General features: G+C 43.1%; 1 protein-coding gene across 9 annotated transcripts in view; it reads left to right on the top strand.

Moving 5' to 3' along the window:
- Nucleotides 1–15,887, top strand: part of AFAP1 (actin filament associated protein 1) — a 281,865-nt gene that overhangs the window by 160,175 nt on the left and 105,803 nt on the right. For all 9 annotated transcript variants that reach the window (XM_033950011.1, XM_033950004.1, XM_033949992.1 and 6 more), the window contains one exon: nucleotides 5,194–5,302. In XM_033950011.1, coding sequence (XP_033805902.1) covers nucleotides 5,194–5,302 — 109 coding nt within the window. The remainder of the gene's footprint in view (nucleotides 1–5,193; nucleotides 5,303–15,887) is intronic.

Here is a 15,887-nt window from a genome sequence, read left to right as displayed (position 1 = left end):
AAACCTTCAAGATAATGAAGAGAATAGACTTAGTAGATAAAGACAGGTTGTTCACTCTCTCCAAGGAAGGGAGAACGAGAGGCACTCTCTAAAGTTAAAAGGGGATAGATTCCGTACAAATGTAAGGAAGTTCTTCTTCACCCAGAGAGTGGTGAAAAACTGGAGGCTGTCGTAGGGGAAAACACCCTCCAGGGATTCAACACAAAGTTAGACGAGTTCCTGCGGAACTGGAACGTATGCAGGTAGGGCTGGTCTCGGTTAGGGCGCTGGTCTTTGACCTAGGGGCCACTGCGGGAGCGGATTGCTGGGCACGATGGACCACTGGTCTGACCCAGCAGCGGCAACTCTTATGTTCTCTTTCAATTGAAAGGAAACTCTGGAATGAGGAGACATAGGATGAAGATGAAAGGGATTCAGAATTAACCTCAGGAAATACTTTTTCACCAAAATGGTGTTGAGTGTGTGAAACAGTATCCCAGTGGAGGTGGTAGAGAAGAAAAGTGTATCTGAATTCAAGAAAGATTGGGACAAGTACAGTACGTTGGATCAGATTTGTTTTATACAGTTTTGTTTAGTTCAAAGCTTTTGCAGAAAAACAAAGGGGTAAAAACCCTCACAAGAAAAAGTATCCACATAAAAAAGTGGGGAAACCCCCCACCCCCACTCTGTATTAGGATAACGCAGGAATATCAAATAAAACAATAAAAAGTTGATTAAAAATAACACCATGCACCTTTTTATGATGCTGCATTAGGCTTTTTTTTTTATCATTGGCTGCAGCGGTAAAAGCTCCAAAGCTCATAGACTTCCTATAAGTGTTGGAGCTAATACTGCCGCGGCCAGCAATAAAAAAAGCCTAATGCAGCTTCATAAAAAGGGGCCAAAATAATAAACCTCAAAAATAAGGTAAGTGGTCACAAAATGCAGTAGTACAAATAGGACTCAACATGGTGCATGTTTCAGTGAAAACTGCCTTCCTCAGGAGTCAAAGCTTCACTAACCCTCTCTTCTATTAAACTGTGCTAGCAGTTTTTAGCGCAGAGAGCTGCACTGAATGGCCCGCGCTGCTCCCAACGCTCATAGGAACTCTATGAGCGTCGGGAGCAGTGTGGGCCATTCAACGCGGCTCCCTGCGCTAGAAACTGCTAGCGCAGTTTAATAGAAGAGGCCCTAAGCTTCATATATGTAGAAATTGGAAGACTGGATGTCCAAATGGCAGATGAACTTTAATGTGGACTAATGCAAAGTGATTCACATTGGGAAGAATAACCTGAATCACAGTTACAGGATGCTAGGGTTCACCTTGGGGATTAGCGCCCAAGACAAGGATCTGGGTATCATCGTATATAATACGATGAAACCTTCCACCCAATGTGTGGCGGTGGTCAAGAAGGCAAATAGGAAGCTAGGAGTTATTAGAAAAGGGATGGTTAACAAGACTAAAAATGTTATAATGCCTCTGTATCACTCAATGGTGCAACCTTACCTTGAGTATTGCGTTCAGTTCTGGTCTCCTTATCTCAAAAAAGATACAGCAGCACTAGAAAAGATTCAAAGAAGAGCGTCCAAGATGATAAAGGGGATGGAACTCCTCTTGTATGACGAAAGACTACAGAGGTTAGGGGCTCTTCAGCTTGGAAAAGAGACTGCTGAGAGGAGATATGATTGAAGTCTACAAAATCTTGAGTGGTGTAGAACGGGTACAAATGGATCAATTTTTTTTACTGCATAAAGATTTACAGAGACTAGGAGATACTTGAAGTTGCAGAATAATACTTTTAAAACCAATAGGAGGAAATATTTTTTTCACTCAGAGAATAGTTAAGCTCTGGAATGCGTTGCCAGAGAATGTGGTAAGAGCAGTTAATGTAGCTGATTTAAAAAAAGGTTTGGACAAGTTCCTGGAGGAAAAGTCCTTAGTCTGCTGTTGAGATAGACAAGGGACGGTATCATGGAATTCTGCTACTATTTTGCATTTTGCCAGATACTTGTGACTTGGATTGGCCTCTGCGAAGCTGGGCTAGATGGATCATTGGTCTGACCCAGTAAGGCTATTAATATGTTCTTAAACAAATTGTGAAAAATAAAGTGTTGTCGCTGAGCTGTTCAAAGAGGAAAAGCACAGAAATGCATCATGCCAAATGTACTCAATCCAACTGAGAAAGCTTTGTTTCTAAATATATGAAGCTTTGTGATGATATGGACTCCTGAGGAAGGTGTTTTTTGCTGACACATGGACAGTGTTAATCCTATTGTACGCAACTGCATTTTGCGACCAGTTACCTTATTTTTGAGGTTTATTTTATTTTAAATAAAATTTGTATTGGTTTATTCAAAATCCCTGTGTCATCCTTAGACAGAGTGGGGTGATTTTTTCCTACTTTTTTATGTGGGCAGTTCTAAGATTTGACATAAACATACGTCATATAAGTCACAAAAAGGGCCTTTTACTAAAGATTAGCTCATGTTATCTGCAGCAGGGTCCATAGGAATAAAATGGGTCCTGTGGCAGATAATGTGCTAGCCTTTAGTAAAAGACCCCTAAAATGCAGTAGTGAATATCCCCCCCCTTTTTTTTTTACAAAAGCACGGAGGAGGTTTTTAGCGCCGGCCAGTGCGCTGAATTCTCTGTGCTGCTCCGATAGTCTTAGAGTTCCTATGAGCACCAGAGCAGTGCAGAGCATTTAGCACACCAGCCGGTGCTAAAAACCTCGTAAGCAATTTTGTAAAATGGGGTAAATTAATTACTGGCCTCATTTTGGGCCTACTGCAGCACTCCAAAGCTTAACTATGCAAGCGTGGAAATTCACATACATTCCATAGTACAACTGCAGTGCCAGCATCTCTTGTGCTTGCAGCTGTGTCGACCAAGCTTACTTCAGCACACCTGAAGCATGCACAAGCTCCCAAGCTGTCAGACTGCTTTTGCAGTGCCAGCCTGAACCTACTGCACTCCCGTGGCTGGATCTTAGAGCTACAGCAGCACCAGCTCCTCTCCCAGACCCAGGTCCCCAACCCGGGCAAGGTAAACAAATATTATTTTATAACCCTAATAATCACAAATAATAACCAACAAAAACCCCCAATATGGGTCAAGATGATATCCCAGGAATAAGGTAGGAAGGGATTTGGGATAAGGAAATTTAATTTAAATATATTTTTAGCTTAAATTTTGATATATTAGTCACAGGTATAAAAAAATATTTATTATGCCTACATCAGGGGTAAAAATTATTTAACTTGTAGAATAATATATGAAAAGAACATTTTTCTTTTAAAATTGATAAATATAACATTTGAGTTGATTATACACACCAAATCATTGTTTTGGATGGCACTTTCCTCTACTTGTTGCATCTTACAAACTCAAGAGAGAAGCTGTTCTTGGTGTGATACACCTACTATGGCAAGCATTAACAGTAAATTTGATATACCCATGCTTGGGAATGAGTTTCATTTCTGTGACAGTATGCAAAAACTAATCCATTTGGAGACACACTACCCCTCAGTAAAACAAAGTACGAGAATATATACAGTACTCCCCCAAAATTCACGGGGGGTTCCATTCCAGGAACCCCTGCGAATTTCAAAAAACTGCAAAAGGCAGGGGAGGCAGGAGAGGGCAGCTGGAGCGCTGGCGGGTGAAGAAAATCACTCGCGGTCTGCTCCAACTGCCACTTTCTGTAGTAAAGTTGGGCTATACCAATCAGGAGCTGCTTTGTCACGCAGCTCCTGATTGGTGTAGCCCGACTTTACTACAGGAAGAGGCGGTCGGAGCAGACCGTGAAAGAGCGAATCTGCGAACCGCGAATGAACAGGGGAACACTGTATATAAAGTGATCTTTGTTTCCTTAAAAGGTCATTTAGAAATAAAAGCTGTTGTACAAAGTATAATAAATAGATGAATGACAATTCCATAACTGGGTGCATGCACGTACAAAAACGCATCACTTAAGTGTATAAATACCCAACACACTACTACTTAACTACAAGGGGGCATATACCAGGCTGGAGAATGAGAAGGACATAGGCATGTCTCCAACTTATACACACAACTTGTAGAATACAATAATTTATGCATGATGCCAGTGGCATAATAAGGGGGGTGTCCGCCCCAGGCACCATCTTGGTGAGGGCGCAGGTACTCCTCTCAGTTCCTGTCCCCCCCTCCAAATGCCAGGCATGCACATCGCTTCCCTTCAACTGTACCTCTGTAACGTTCCTGGCGTGAGCAGCTACCCCCAACCTGCTGTCACACTAGCATCGGTGTTTCCTCTGATGTCACTTCCTGGTACTACACCTAGGAAGTGACATCAGAGGAAGAGCTCAAGAAAAAAACTGAAAGGCAATTTTATGATTATTTTATAGATCTGAGAATGTTGGGGGGGTTTGGACTCAAAATTGCAGTGTTTCCTGATGTTTCTAAATGGATATAATCTAGACCAGTTTATCTCAAACTGTGTGCCAAGGCAGATTGTGGAAGAGGAAAAGCTTTGAGGCAGCCAATTAGAATCACAGCCATGCTGATGACCCCTGTAAAGGGAAATGCTTTTTACTACACCAGGAACATGAAGGAAAGGAGATGTTGTGATGTAGTGGGGAGAAGGAGAAGAGGTTCCTAGACCATGGGAACCATTTAGAGCTGCTCTGTTTGTGTCCCCTCCCCCCCCAACAAAACATCTAACAAAAATAAATGTGGCCAGTGTTGCAACAGGAGGTGCTGAGAAAATGTTGAGGCCCTAAAAGGGCCTGACCCTGGCTCCAGTATGAGGGCTTCCCCTGACTCTTCTTCTTTGGAGGAGGATGCCTATGTTCTTTAAACTCCAGAGGGAGTGGGCAGAATCAGAGGACCCCCCCCCCCCCCCATGCCATTTGATCTGGAGGGGCATCCTGTTCTGGCATGTTTGCTCTGGACTCCACATTTTTCGCAGGGTTAGCCCTGGGTACCGTGCACAGTACAAGTTTAATCTGAGGCAGGTGTTTATCTGTTTGGTGGTAAATAGTGAGTATTAAAGCTTCACTTTTTGTGGTGTTCTTTTCTTGACATGCACATAGGCTCTAATTTTAGGTGCCCTTGCAACTGCTTTAAGGGGCATGAGAAGACCTTAATGCATGGGCCTCTTTAGTTTGCTTACTTTCCTTTGTGTTTTTGTCAAAGTTTTGCAATCTTTAGCTTGTTTTCTGTTTATTTAGCCACCAGATAACGGACCTCCACCACTACCCACATCATCCCTCCCTGAAGGTTATTATGAAGAGGCCGTTCCACTCAGTCCTGGCAAAGCACCTGAATACATCACATCCAGTGAGTGCTTGAATCGCCTGCTTTCTTTCTACCTTAATTTATTTGTACATACATGCATATATATATATGTACGAACTGGAGTAGTGAGGGTGGGAGGCACCAGGGGCGGTGACGCCCCCTTCTCCCTCTTCTCCACTTCCACCTGCCATGCGTGCGCCACTTCCATTCCTACGTTTCTGTTTAACTTCCCCGACGTGAACAGCATCTCCAACTTGCTGCCATGAGCAGCAGTTTGGAGCTGCTGCTTGAACCAGCGAAGAGATAGAGGTACGGGGGGGGGGGGGGGAGGGGAGATGAAGACATACGCATGGCGGGAGAGGAGTGGGAAGGAGTGCGGGTGGGGGGAAGGAGAGGTGGTGGCCCAGGGCAGTCTACTCCCCCTTACTATGCCGCTGTATGCACATGTAAAGGGACATTATTTCAGAGAACAAGTATGCTTCCGAACAACCAGTAATTTGCTCTTAATTTATGAGTCGATATTCAAAGTGATTTAATTAGCCAGAAATGTTAAATTGCCTGTTCAGGGCTAACTACAAATTTTCAGCAGCAGTTAACCAGTTAGTGCTGTTTAAAATGCTCAGTTACTGCCAAACTGAAAACAGGCTATTTGGCGGTGGGGATGGGGGTCAGCACTTGGCTGCTTAAGTGCCAATATTCCGCACTTATCTGACCAAGGTTGGCACATAAATAGCACAGCATAAAAGTTAGTCCTGTCTTTATGTGGTAACCCATAGCTGGTTAAGTGCTGAATATTGCACTTAGGAACAGAGAAGATCAGATCTTCAAACTGAAGTTCACATCCAAAAGCATCTGAGATGTGAGCTTTCACTAAATTAGATTGCTGCATGAGCTTATTTTTATTGTCTAATTGTTGAGTTGACACCCTGAGGACTCCTGATGCAGGATTGTAGCCGAAACACAGTCCATGTCAGGTCCGTTTTTCTTGTTCCACTTCCTATCGCTGACATTAAAGCTTCAGTTTGAAGGTCTGGTCTTCTTTGCTCCTTTGTTTATCCATTTAGTTTTATGCAGAATTTTGTCGTCTTCTTTTTGCTTTTCTTTTGAAAATTGCACCTAACATAAGAACATAAGAATAGCCTTACTGAGTCAGACCAATGGTCCATCAAGCCCAGTAGTCCATTTTCACAGTGGCCAATCCAGGTCACTAGTACCTGGCCAAAACCCAAGGAGTAGCAATATTCCATGCTACCGATACAGGGCAAGCAGTGGCTTCCCCCATATCTTACTCAATAACAGACTATGGACTTTTCCTCTAGGAACTTGTCCAAACCTTTCTTAAAACTAGCTACGCTATCCAGCGTTCCAGGGCTTAACTATTCTCTGAGTGAAAAAAAAATTTCCTTTTATTGGTTTTAAAAGTATTTCCTTGTAACTTCATCAAGTGTCCCCTAGTCTTTGTAATTTTTGACGGAGTGAAAAATCGATCCATTGGTACCCGTTCTACTCCACTCAGAATCTTGTAGACTTCAATCATATCTCCCTTCAGCCGTCTCTTTTCCAAGCTGAAGAGCCCTAACCGTTTTAGTCTTTCCTCATCCGAGAGGAGTTCCATCCCCTTTATCATCTTAGTCGCTCTTCTTTGAACCTTTTCTAGCACCACTATATCTTTCTTGGATTACCAATTAATACAAACAGGGCTTTAAATCACTTAAAATGGCTTCAGCTAACTCAACAATAAATACCCCTGACTTCAAGAAGCCTTCTACTGTATTTATCATTTTTTATTGTTTACTACCACATAATAATATATTTATGTCAATTAAATCAAAGTGACATAAATATATTAATTGTGTGGTAATAAACAATAAAAAATGATAAGTGCAATAGAAGGTTTTTTGAAGTTAGTAACTGTATCTTTCTTGAGATAAGGAGACCAGAATTGAATGCAATACTCCAGATGAGGTTGCACCATGGAGCGATACAGGGGCATTATAACATTCTTAGACTTGTAAAACATCCTAGCATCCTGTTTGCTTTTTTGGCCACCGCCTCACATTGGGCAGAAGGTTTCATCGTATTATCTACAATGATACCCAGACCCTTTTCTTGGGCGCTAATCCCCAAGGCTGACCCTAGCATCTGGTAACTGTGATTCAGGTTATTCTTCCCAATGTGCATCATTTTGCATTTGTCCACATTAAATTTTACCTGCCATTTGGACGCCCAGTCTTCCAATTTCCTAAGGTCCGCCTGCAATTTTTCACAATCCACATGCGTTTTAACAACTCATCTGCAAATTTAATCACCTCACTCATCGTTCCAATTTCCAGATCATTTATAAATAAAGTTAAATAGCACCAGTCCCATTGCATACCCCTGCGGCACTCCAGTGTGACAAGTTGGAGTTCCTGTCACTGACCAGCAGAGGGAGTCTGAGCAGTAGAAAGAAGAAGCTAATTTGCATTATATCCTGCAAAGTCTGCTGGGATCTGTCCACTCACCCTGGAGGGAATGGTGATGCTGAAAAGGACACTTCTACAGCAGAAAGCTAGAACAATCAAAAGCTCCTTCAGGAGCCAGGTGATCCTCAAGGGGAGGAATGCTGATCTCTGACCTAACCCTCAGTAAGCCTGTTAAACCAGCTTGTCCGGTAGACCTTATGGGTAACCAGGACGGTACCACAGGGCTGATGACTGGAAGAGGGCCTGGTGGTTGTGTGAGAGACCAGAGGAGTGAGTGACGGGGTTGTCCTCATGGAGTGCAGCTGAGGGACAGGAAGTAAGTCCCTGGAAACCCCACTGAGAGAGACTGGCTGGGAGACCGAGAAAGAGTCCTCATGCCGTGTGTCTGGGAGAAGACAACGGAGGGACTGGGAGAGTCCTCAGGGTGTGCATCCAGGAAAAGATGGCTGAGTGACTAGAAGGGCCTGGAAGAAGGAGTAGCTAGAGTCCAGGGAGGGGCTCAGGCTTGACGACCAGTGGAAGGACCAGTGAAGACCCATGAGGACCCAAGAGGCAGTGTCGCGTAGGGGACCGGTGATGGTCGCAGAAGAAGAGTCAAGGTCCAAGGCTGAGGGGGTCTGGCAAGTGACCTGCAGAGGAACCAGCAAGACTGGTGGCGACCAGCGGAGAGGTCGGTAATGGCACTAAAAAGCTGCCAGAGGAACCCAGGGAAGTAGCCTGATAGCCCGAGTGAGCATTGGTCAAAGGTCTGGTGAACAACCAGCAGAGGGACCGGCATGGCCAGTGGTGACCAACAGAGAGATCAGTAATGGCACTGGAAGCTGCCAGAAGACCAGAGGACCAATGAAGGGTCAGGAGAGGATCTTGAAGAACTGGAAAGACCAAGGTGTCCAGGGAGGACCCAATGATAACCAGGAAGGTCAAGAAGAACCTGATCAGGAGTTTTAAGAGTGTGTGATGTTTAACTGTTGTGTTACTGTGCTTGGAGCCAGGTTTCCAGTTCTTGCTGCATCTTGTCAGGTAGAAACTAATGTTTCAGCCACCATGATGTGGCTTTCGTCAGGGTATGCTATGAGATCTTGAAGTTTGTCTTTGTAAATAGTGGGTTCACTGACTTGATTGGGAACAGGGCAGTCCATCAATTTGAATTTTGGCAGAAAAATCAGTTGGTCAGAAATTTGAATTTTATTTTGAAATTCAGTTGGTCTCTTTTTCCATAGAATGGAAAAGTCTCTGATGGGTTTAAAGATGTTCTCCCCGTGGATCTGAGTTACATGTTCTCACAGGGTTTCCACAGCTGGCATTGTGCTTGTAGCAAGTTTCCTGATCTCGCTGCGTCTTGAAAGGTAGAAACTGATGTTTCAGCCACCATGCTGTGGCTTTCGTCAGGGTATGCTGTGAGATCTGTGTTATTGTTTTAAGTGTTTCAGCAGAGCCTGAAGACAGATGTGTGACGGGGGTTGACCACTTGGACCATCACATGATCACAACCAGCTATGTATTAGCTAGTTCTACAAACCTGGAAATTCAGTGCTGAAGCTCGGACATGATTCTGATTGAATTTCCAGGTTTAACACCATCAATAGTGAACAAAAAAACTGAGCACTTCCAGCTGACTATCGGGCTCTATACATTTATGTGCTGTGCCACTTCAATCTACAGGCTTGTTTCAAGGCAGCTTACAACAATAAATTAAAACATTAATAAAAACATTACTCCTGTTTCAGTGCGTCTTTACGTCACTTGAGGCAACAAAAGGGAGGTAATATTAAAAGGACCCAGCCAGTATTAAAATGAACTTCTCCCAACCTGCTCCAATAATTTGATAAATCTTACCTATAGTCTACTCTACAGCACTCTGCGCTCTGCTCTTTACTCTGTCACACGGGTGTGTGCAGCCTTGACCTTCAAACTCTGTAACCCTGTCAGTTTTCAGAATTTCCAGGCTAAATATGCATGACATCTAATTCATATGAGTGGAGACAGTTCATGGATACTCATTGTCAAAATATGCTGAAAACCTGACTTGGTTCAGCCCTTGAGGACAGAGATTGTGCACACCTCAGGAATTTATGAAGGTTCTGGGACCCTTCCAGAAACTTTAAATTCCTTTTCCCAATCTCCAGTGTTTGTACAGTTTTGTTTTTCTGCATGACTTGAACAAAGGTCTCTTCCAAGTAAGAGTCATATTATTCCTCTTTACAGATACAGGCTCAAAAATGAAATGTGTCCAGTTCAGTCTTAGTGCTATTCTTTTGTTTCCACCAAGTTAGCACACTGCCAGTTTTGACATGTGAAAAAAATGGAACCACGAAAATCTATCTATAGAATTAAGCAGTGTCAGACATGCACCATAAAGCTTTAATAGTTATTGTGAAAGGTTCATAGCACCATAAACCACAAGTCCTTCTTGCACTAAGTGGCTTTAATCCCAACTTTGCAGGAGTGAATTGAAAACTATTAAGAGCCATTTCTGTAGGGATATGCTCACATATAAACTGTCAGGCCAACAGAAATCATGTGTAGCGCCGTGTTAGATAGGTTGTGGATTTTATGCTCACTACACCTGTCTCTGACCTATTGATCTTTCCCTTTCAAATCTTCCCTCCCTTTTTTGTTTTCTGCTTCTCTTTCCATTCTGTCACCCTCTTTCTCATCCTTCTTCCTTTTTCCTTTCATTCACCTATCAACTTTCCATCTCCTTCTGCCACCCCCTAAATCTTCCCATCTAACTCCTTCCCCTACCTCCTATTCCTATCCATCTTTCATCTTCTCCTCATTTACTACATTTCTACCCTCTGTACTTACTGCCCCTCCCATGGCCTTTCCCACATGATTCCACCATTCTGAGCATCTTCCTTAATATTTTATTAAAATTTTAGAAAAATTTCAAAAGGTTGAGCATCTTCCTCTGCCCTTGTAGCCCAGCATCTTCTCATCTCTGTACCCTCAAAGCCTGATATCTCCCTGTCCCTGTCCCTGTCCCTTCCCTCTTTCTTCACCTCTGGTCCAGCATGTCTCCTTTGTTTGCCCTTCCCACCACATTAGCCCAACATTTCTCCCTTATGTCATTCTGCCCTTGGATCTAACATGTCTTGTTCCTCTCTCTCCCTCCTCCCTCCCTTGTGTCCCAATTCCAACATTTTCCCTCTCTCTCTCTTCCTTCCCTCCCTCCTTCATCCAGCATATCTTTATTCCCTCCCTCCCTCCTGTTGTCTAGCATTTTCTCCCTCTCTTTCACCTGTATGTCTTTCTTTCTTGGCCGATGATCGGCTGGGTCATTTAGCAGATTGCGGTCCATCTAGGCCGTGTCATTCTGGTGGCTCCAGATTGGCCTCGCAGACCGTGGCACACAGATCTGATGCATCTGTGCAGAGGTTGCAGCATTTGGCTGAATGCCCATCCGAACCTCCTCCCGCAGGGTCTAGCATTCATGGAGGATCTGGGTCATTTTGCTCTTACGGCATAGCTCTTGAGCATGCAGTCTTAGAGCACAAAGGATATTCTGCTATGGTTATTGATACTCTTCTCAAGTCTAAGAAGTCGTCCACAGTTGGCTTAAGCCAAGGCGTGGAAGGCCTTCCAATATTGGTGTGCCCAGGCTCAGGTGGACCCTTATTCAGCTCCGTTCTCGCTGTTTCTTGCCTTTCTTCAGGCTTGCCTGTATAAAGGCCTCACTGTGGCATCTCTTTGGGTTCAGATGGCTGGGCTCTCTTGTATTAGATCCCAGGAGTGTCGGTCCTCATTGGCATCTCATCCTGATGTTGCTAGATTTCTGATGGGGGCTCTTCGTTGTCAGATTGCTGGTTAAGCAACCTTTCTCTTCCTGGGATCGTAACCTGGTGCTGTCTAGCCTTACCAAGGCTTCTTTTGAGCCCCTTCGAGATGCTTCCCTCTTGGTCGACACTCAAGACTGTTTTTCTGGTTGCCATTACTTCAGCACGAAATGTGTTGAAACTACAGGCTGTCTTGCAGAGAACCATTCCGCCGTATTTCGGAGACTGAGTGCTGAAGGTAGTTTTGGCTTTCCATGTTAATCATGAAGTGCATTTTCCTGCTTTTCACCCTACTGGTTTCAGGACGCAAGTTCACCTATTGAAGAGACTGGATATGCACAGAATCTTCTGCACTATCTGGAGGTCACTAACAAGTTTCGTCTCTCTGACTATTTGTTTGTGCTGACTCATTAGGTTAAAGTAGGGTGCTCCAGCTTCCAAGGCCATGATTTCCAGATGGATCCATAAGACCATTTTGTCAGCCTACATTCTTTTTTGGGAAACAGTCCCCTGTTTCCGTCTACCAGGAGTGTGGCTTCTTCATGGGCCAAAGCTAGATCTGTCTCTCATGAGGAGATTTGCAGGGCGGCAATGTGGTCTTTTCTTCACACATTTGCCAAGTTTTACAGAGTGGATATGGCTGTAAGAAAGGACTCTGCTTTTGGGTCCTTGGTTTTAAGGGTCAGCACAGCAAGCCCACCCTAGCTTTTTGGGACCTGCTTTCATATGTCCCATCTGTCTAGAATGTCTCACCTATTGCACTGGAAAAAGAGATTATGTACTTACCCTGGTAAGCTCTTTTCCAGTAGATAGGTAAGACATTGTAGACACCTGCCCAGTCCTTCCTGCGCCTGCCTACTGTTTCAGTCTGTATATGCTTCTCCAAACTGATTCTTTGATGCCCGTCAGCTCTTATGGGTTCTATGGGAGTAGTTTCTGAGCTCCTTGGAAGCCTTTGTTGTTGCTTAACATTACTGTTTGATTAATTCTTGAGCAGAACAGTTTTTTGCTAAGCCTGTTGCTACAGGTGCCTCTACTTCACATGTATTGGGTGGCTCTCGGTGCTTGGTTACTAACTGTAGGTGGAGCTAAAGAACCCAGTGAAGTACAGCAGAGGCAGAGTAAAAAATCCGGAATGGATTCCTTCTGCAGCATACGGCTATAGGAATATTACCCATGTGTCTAGAGAAGTCTCACTTATCTACTGGAAAAGAGTTTACCAGGGTAAGTTCATAATGTCTTTTTTCTTTCTAGATGTTCTTTGAAAACTTTTTTTCCCCAGAAATATCTTTGTTGACAAGATTATAATTTTTAGTATTTTTTTATCTGCCATTTTTGATTTGGAGCATATGATTGTTGTTATCTGTTTTGTACCTTTAAGAATTTAGTGAAGTATAAATACGAGGTTAGATTTAAAGTCAAATTCAGATATGAAGATGGCATGTCAGCTCTATAAAATATAGTTTTTTCCCTTGACACAGGACGTTTATACTGCCAAAATATTTGCATTGGAAAGTCCTTGCATTACTTGTTTGAAAACAATGAATCTTACTGTCTCTTGCCTTGGATCAGTTTATCTTTTTTCATTTAAATTGCCAAGCTGCATAATGAAGCTCAGAAATCTAGTTTTCTGGTACTGTGGTTATTGACAAAATTAAAGGAGCACGGTTTTTACTTAACCACCGTAAAAAAGTGCTTACTGTAGGGCACACTTGTGTCCCAGAGTAATTTTTGCATGTGCATGCGCTACCCACACACTGGGGTGGGTCGAAGGGCAGAGAATAGACATGTACTGCACTAATCCATTAGTGCAGCTACATCACTACACGCTAACCGATTAGTGCATGGTTAGTGCCTGAGTCCTTACCATCTACAAACTAACCCCCGGATTCTCTAACTGGTGCCCATGTCGGCAGCTGCCTTAAAAATGGCTGACGATTGTGTCTCAATCACATGACAGTGCCGGTTAGAGAATCACAACTGATTGCGGAGCAGCCCCAGTAAAAGAGGGTGGAACTGTGCCTAGTGCCTGCTCAGAAAAGTAATCGTTAGGCACAGCTCTTCCCCTCATCCCTCCTGTCAAAATTTAAAAAGTTTTCTTCTGCTTTCCCTTCCGGCTGAGCTGATCGCAGGGGAATCCCTGATCAGCTGAGCCAGCAAGACTTCCTGAAGCCTCCAGCTTCAGGGCTTCCCTTGTGCTCAGCTGAGCTGGCAGGGGAAGCCCCAAACAGCTTAGCCGGCACGGCTTTGGGAAATCCTGCCGGCTCAGCTGATTGGGGATTCCCCTGCGATCAGCTCATCCCTCAATTGACAGGAGGGATGCCTACTACCTCCTGCCTGAGGACACCCTCCATACCCAAAATCGGCAGGAGAGATGCCTACTCCCTCCTGCCTGAGAACATCCTGACACCCCCATACACCCCTAAAATTGGCAGGAGGGATGCCCACTCCTTCTTACCTGAATGACTCCCCCCTCATACTTTGACTAGAAGATGGGCATACTTTTATTTTGAAATTTTTAAAAAAATTTATGGATTTTTTTTTACATTTTCACCTTTGTGTTTTGATAACGAGTTTTTACAAAATACCACTAATAATTTTGGGAAAAAATGGTAGACCTGATATTCAGTGGCAATTATTCAGGTAGACGTCCCAACTAATTGTTGTTAACTGTTGTTCACCAGGTCCAGCCCTTGCTTTTTAGAAACGTTATCTGGATAATGCTTCTGAAAATCATTACTCATTGCATTGGTGCTATCCAGATAACATTGAATGCCAGTGCTGAATACAGACCTTACCTGGATAAGTTCCAGTGGGAAGCTTATTCTAATCTAGCACCTGTTTTTGGTACCAGCTGCTGCTGAATAACTGAATTTAGTTTTAAACGCCATGGTTGTCATTTGAAGTCAATACTGATCGCACTGTTTAAATATCAGGGGAAATGTTTTTCTTCATAATAAACTATCTTCTTATCCTCTTCCATCATTTTTACTTTGTTTTATTTCTGTTCACGTCTCACTTGATCATTTTTAGTCATTCTCTTCTTCCTATATTTTATTCCACTTTATTTTCTTTTCTCTGTTATTTATGGCTTTATCCAGTACTATCTTCAGTACTTTTTATATTTCTTTCATTTATTAATGCATCCTATTTTTTCTTTTCTTTGCCTCTTCTTTCTTTTGTAACAGGTTTTTCCCCACAGTTTTTTCCTCAGCTCTGTTTGTCTCACCTTTTATGTTTATTTCATCACATCGAATTACTTAACTTTGTGCTGTCACTCTACTATCCCATGTCCTCATATTCTTTGTGCTATTACTCACTATCACATTTTGGAGTGATGGGGGAAGGTGAATGCATTGTGAGAGATATGTATATAATATTTTTGGTTAAGTTGCATATAAAGGGAGAATTCTTTTTTTTATTTTTTATTTATAAATTTATTCATTTGTTACTGCGAATAAAATTAGGAATACACACTAATGTAAACAAGATCATTATTACATCAAAGAAAATAAATTCAATTCCAAGTCCACGTTAAAAGGGAGAATTCTATAAGTGGCGCCTACCCCCCTCCCCCTTTTTACAAAGCCACGCTAGCAGCTGCCGCTGTAGTAACTGCCCCAAAGAGTGGATAAGTTAGGAGCCATTAGGTGCCCTAATTGAGGATGCCTGGTGTGGTAACTGACCATGCTGTTAAATCATTTTAAAAATTAAAAAAAACAATTTAAGTTTTGTGTGGAATATCACACGGTGCTTAGCGATGCCTAAGTTGAGGCGCCTAGCGATGCCTAGTGACCTGAAAAACAGGCATGGTTAGGGTGGAGAATAAGCATGGTTGGCTTAGGCATCGCTAGGCATCTGTGTTAAGTGTCAGTAAATTAGGCCAAGAAAACCCTGATCTAATGTAATGGCACCTACCACTAGGATGTCCGCCGCTAGGTATGATTCTATAAACTGCATGGTTGATTGACAACCGCGCTGACCGGTTCTTACAAGTTTATAGAATTGGGCCCATACTGTTTGGATTTTTATTATTTGTTCATAAATTGCTACGTGCATCCAGAATTGTTGAATTAGCTAAACTGAAACACACTCATCCCTCTATATTCACGGGGGTTAGGGGCAAAGCCAGTCCGCAAATGAGAAAAATTTGCGATTAACTTTAGGGCCAACTCGGACCCACCCCCGCCTCCTGGACCCCTACACCACTAGACCAACTTTAAAAAGTAAGTTGTGGAGGCTTTAAAAAGTAAGTTGTACTGAGGTCTGAGAGAGGGATAAAAACTATGAATAACAGAAGTCGCGAGTACCAAACCTGCAAATATGGAGGGAGGAGGGGTGTATACTGAAAATCTTTCCTCTCCCATCCACCCCTAGTGTTGATGT

This window comes from Geotrypetes seraphini, chromosome 1 (genome assembly GCF_902459505.1).
Source record: "Geotrypetes seraphini chromosome 1, aGeoSer1.1, whole genome shotgun sequence".
Lineage (NCBI taxonomy): Eukaryota > Metazoa > Chordata > Amphibia > Gymnophiona > Dermophiidae > Geotrypetes > Geotrypetes seraphini.
This window is presented reverse-complemented; position numbering and strand designations above follow the sequence as displayed.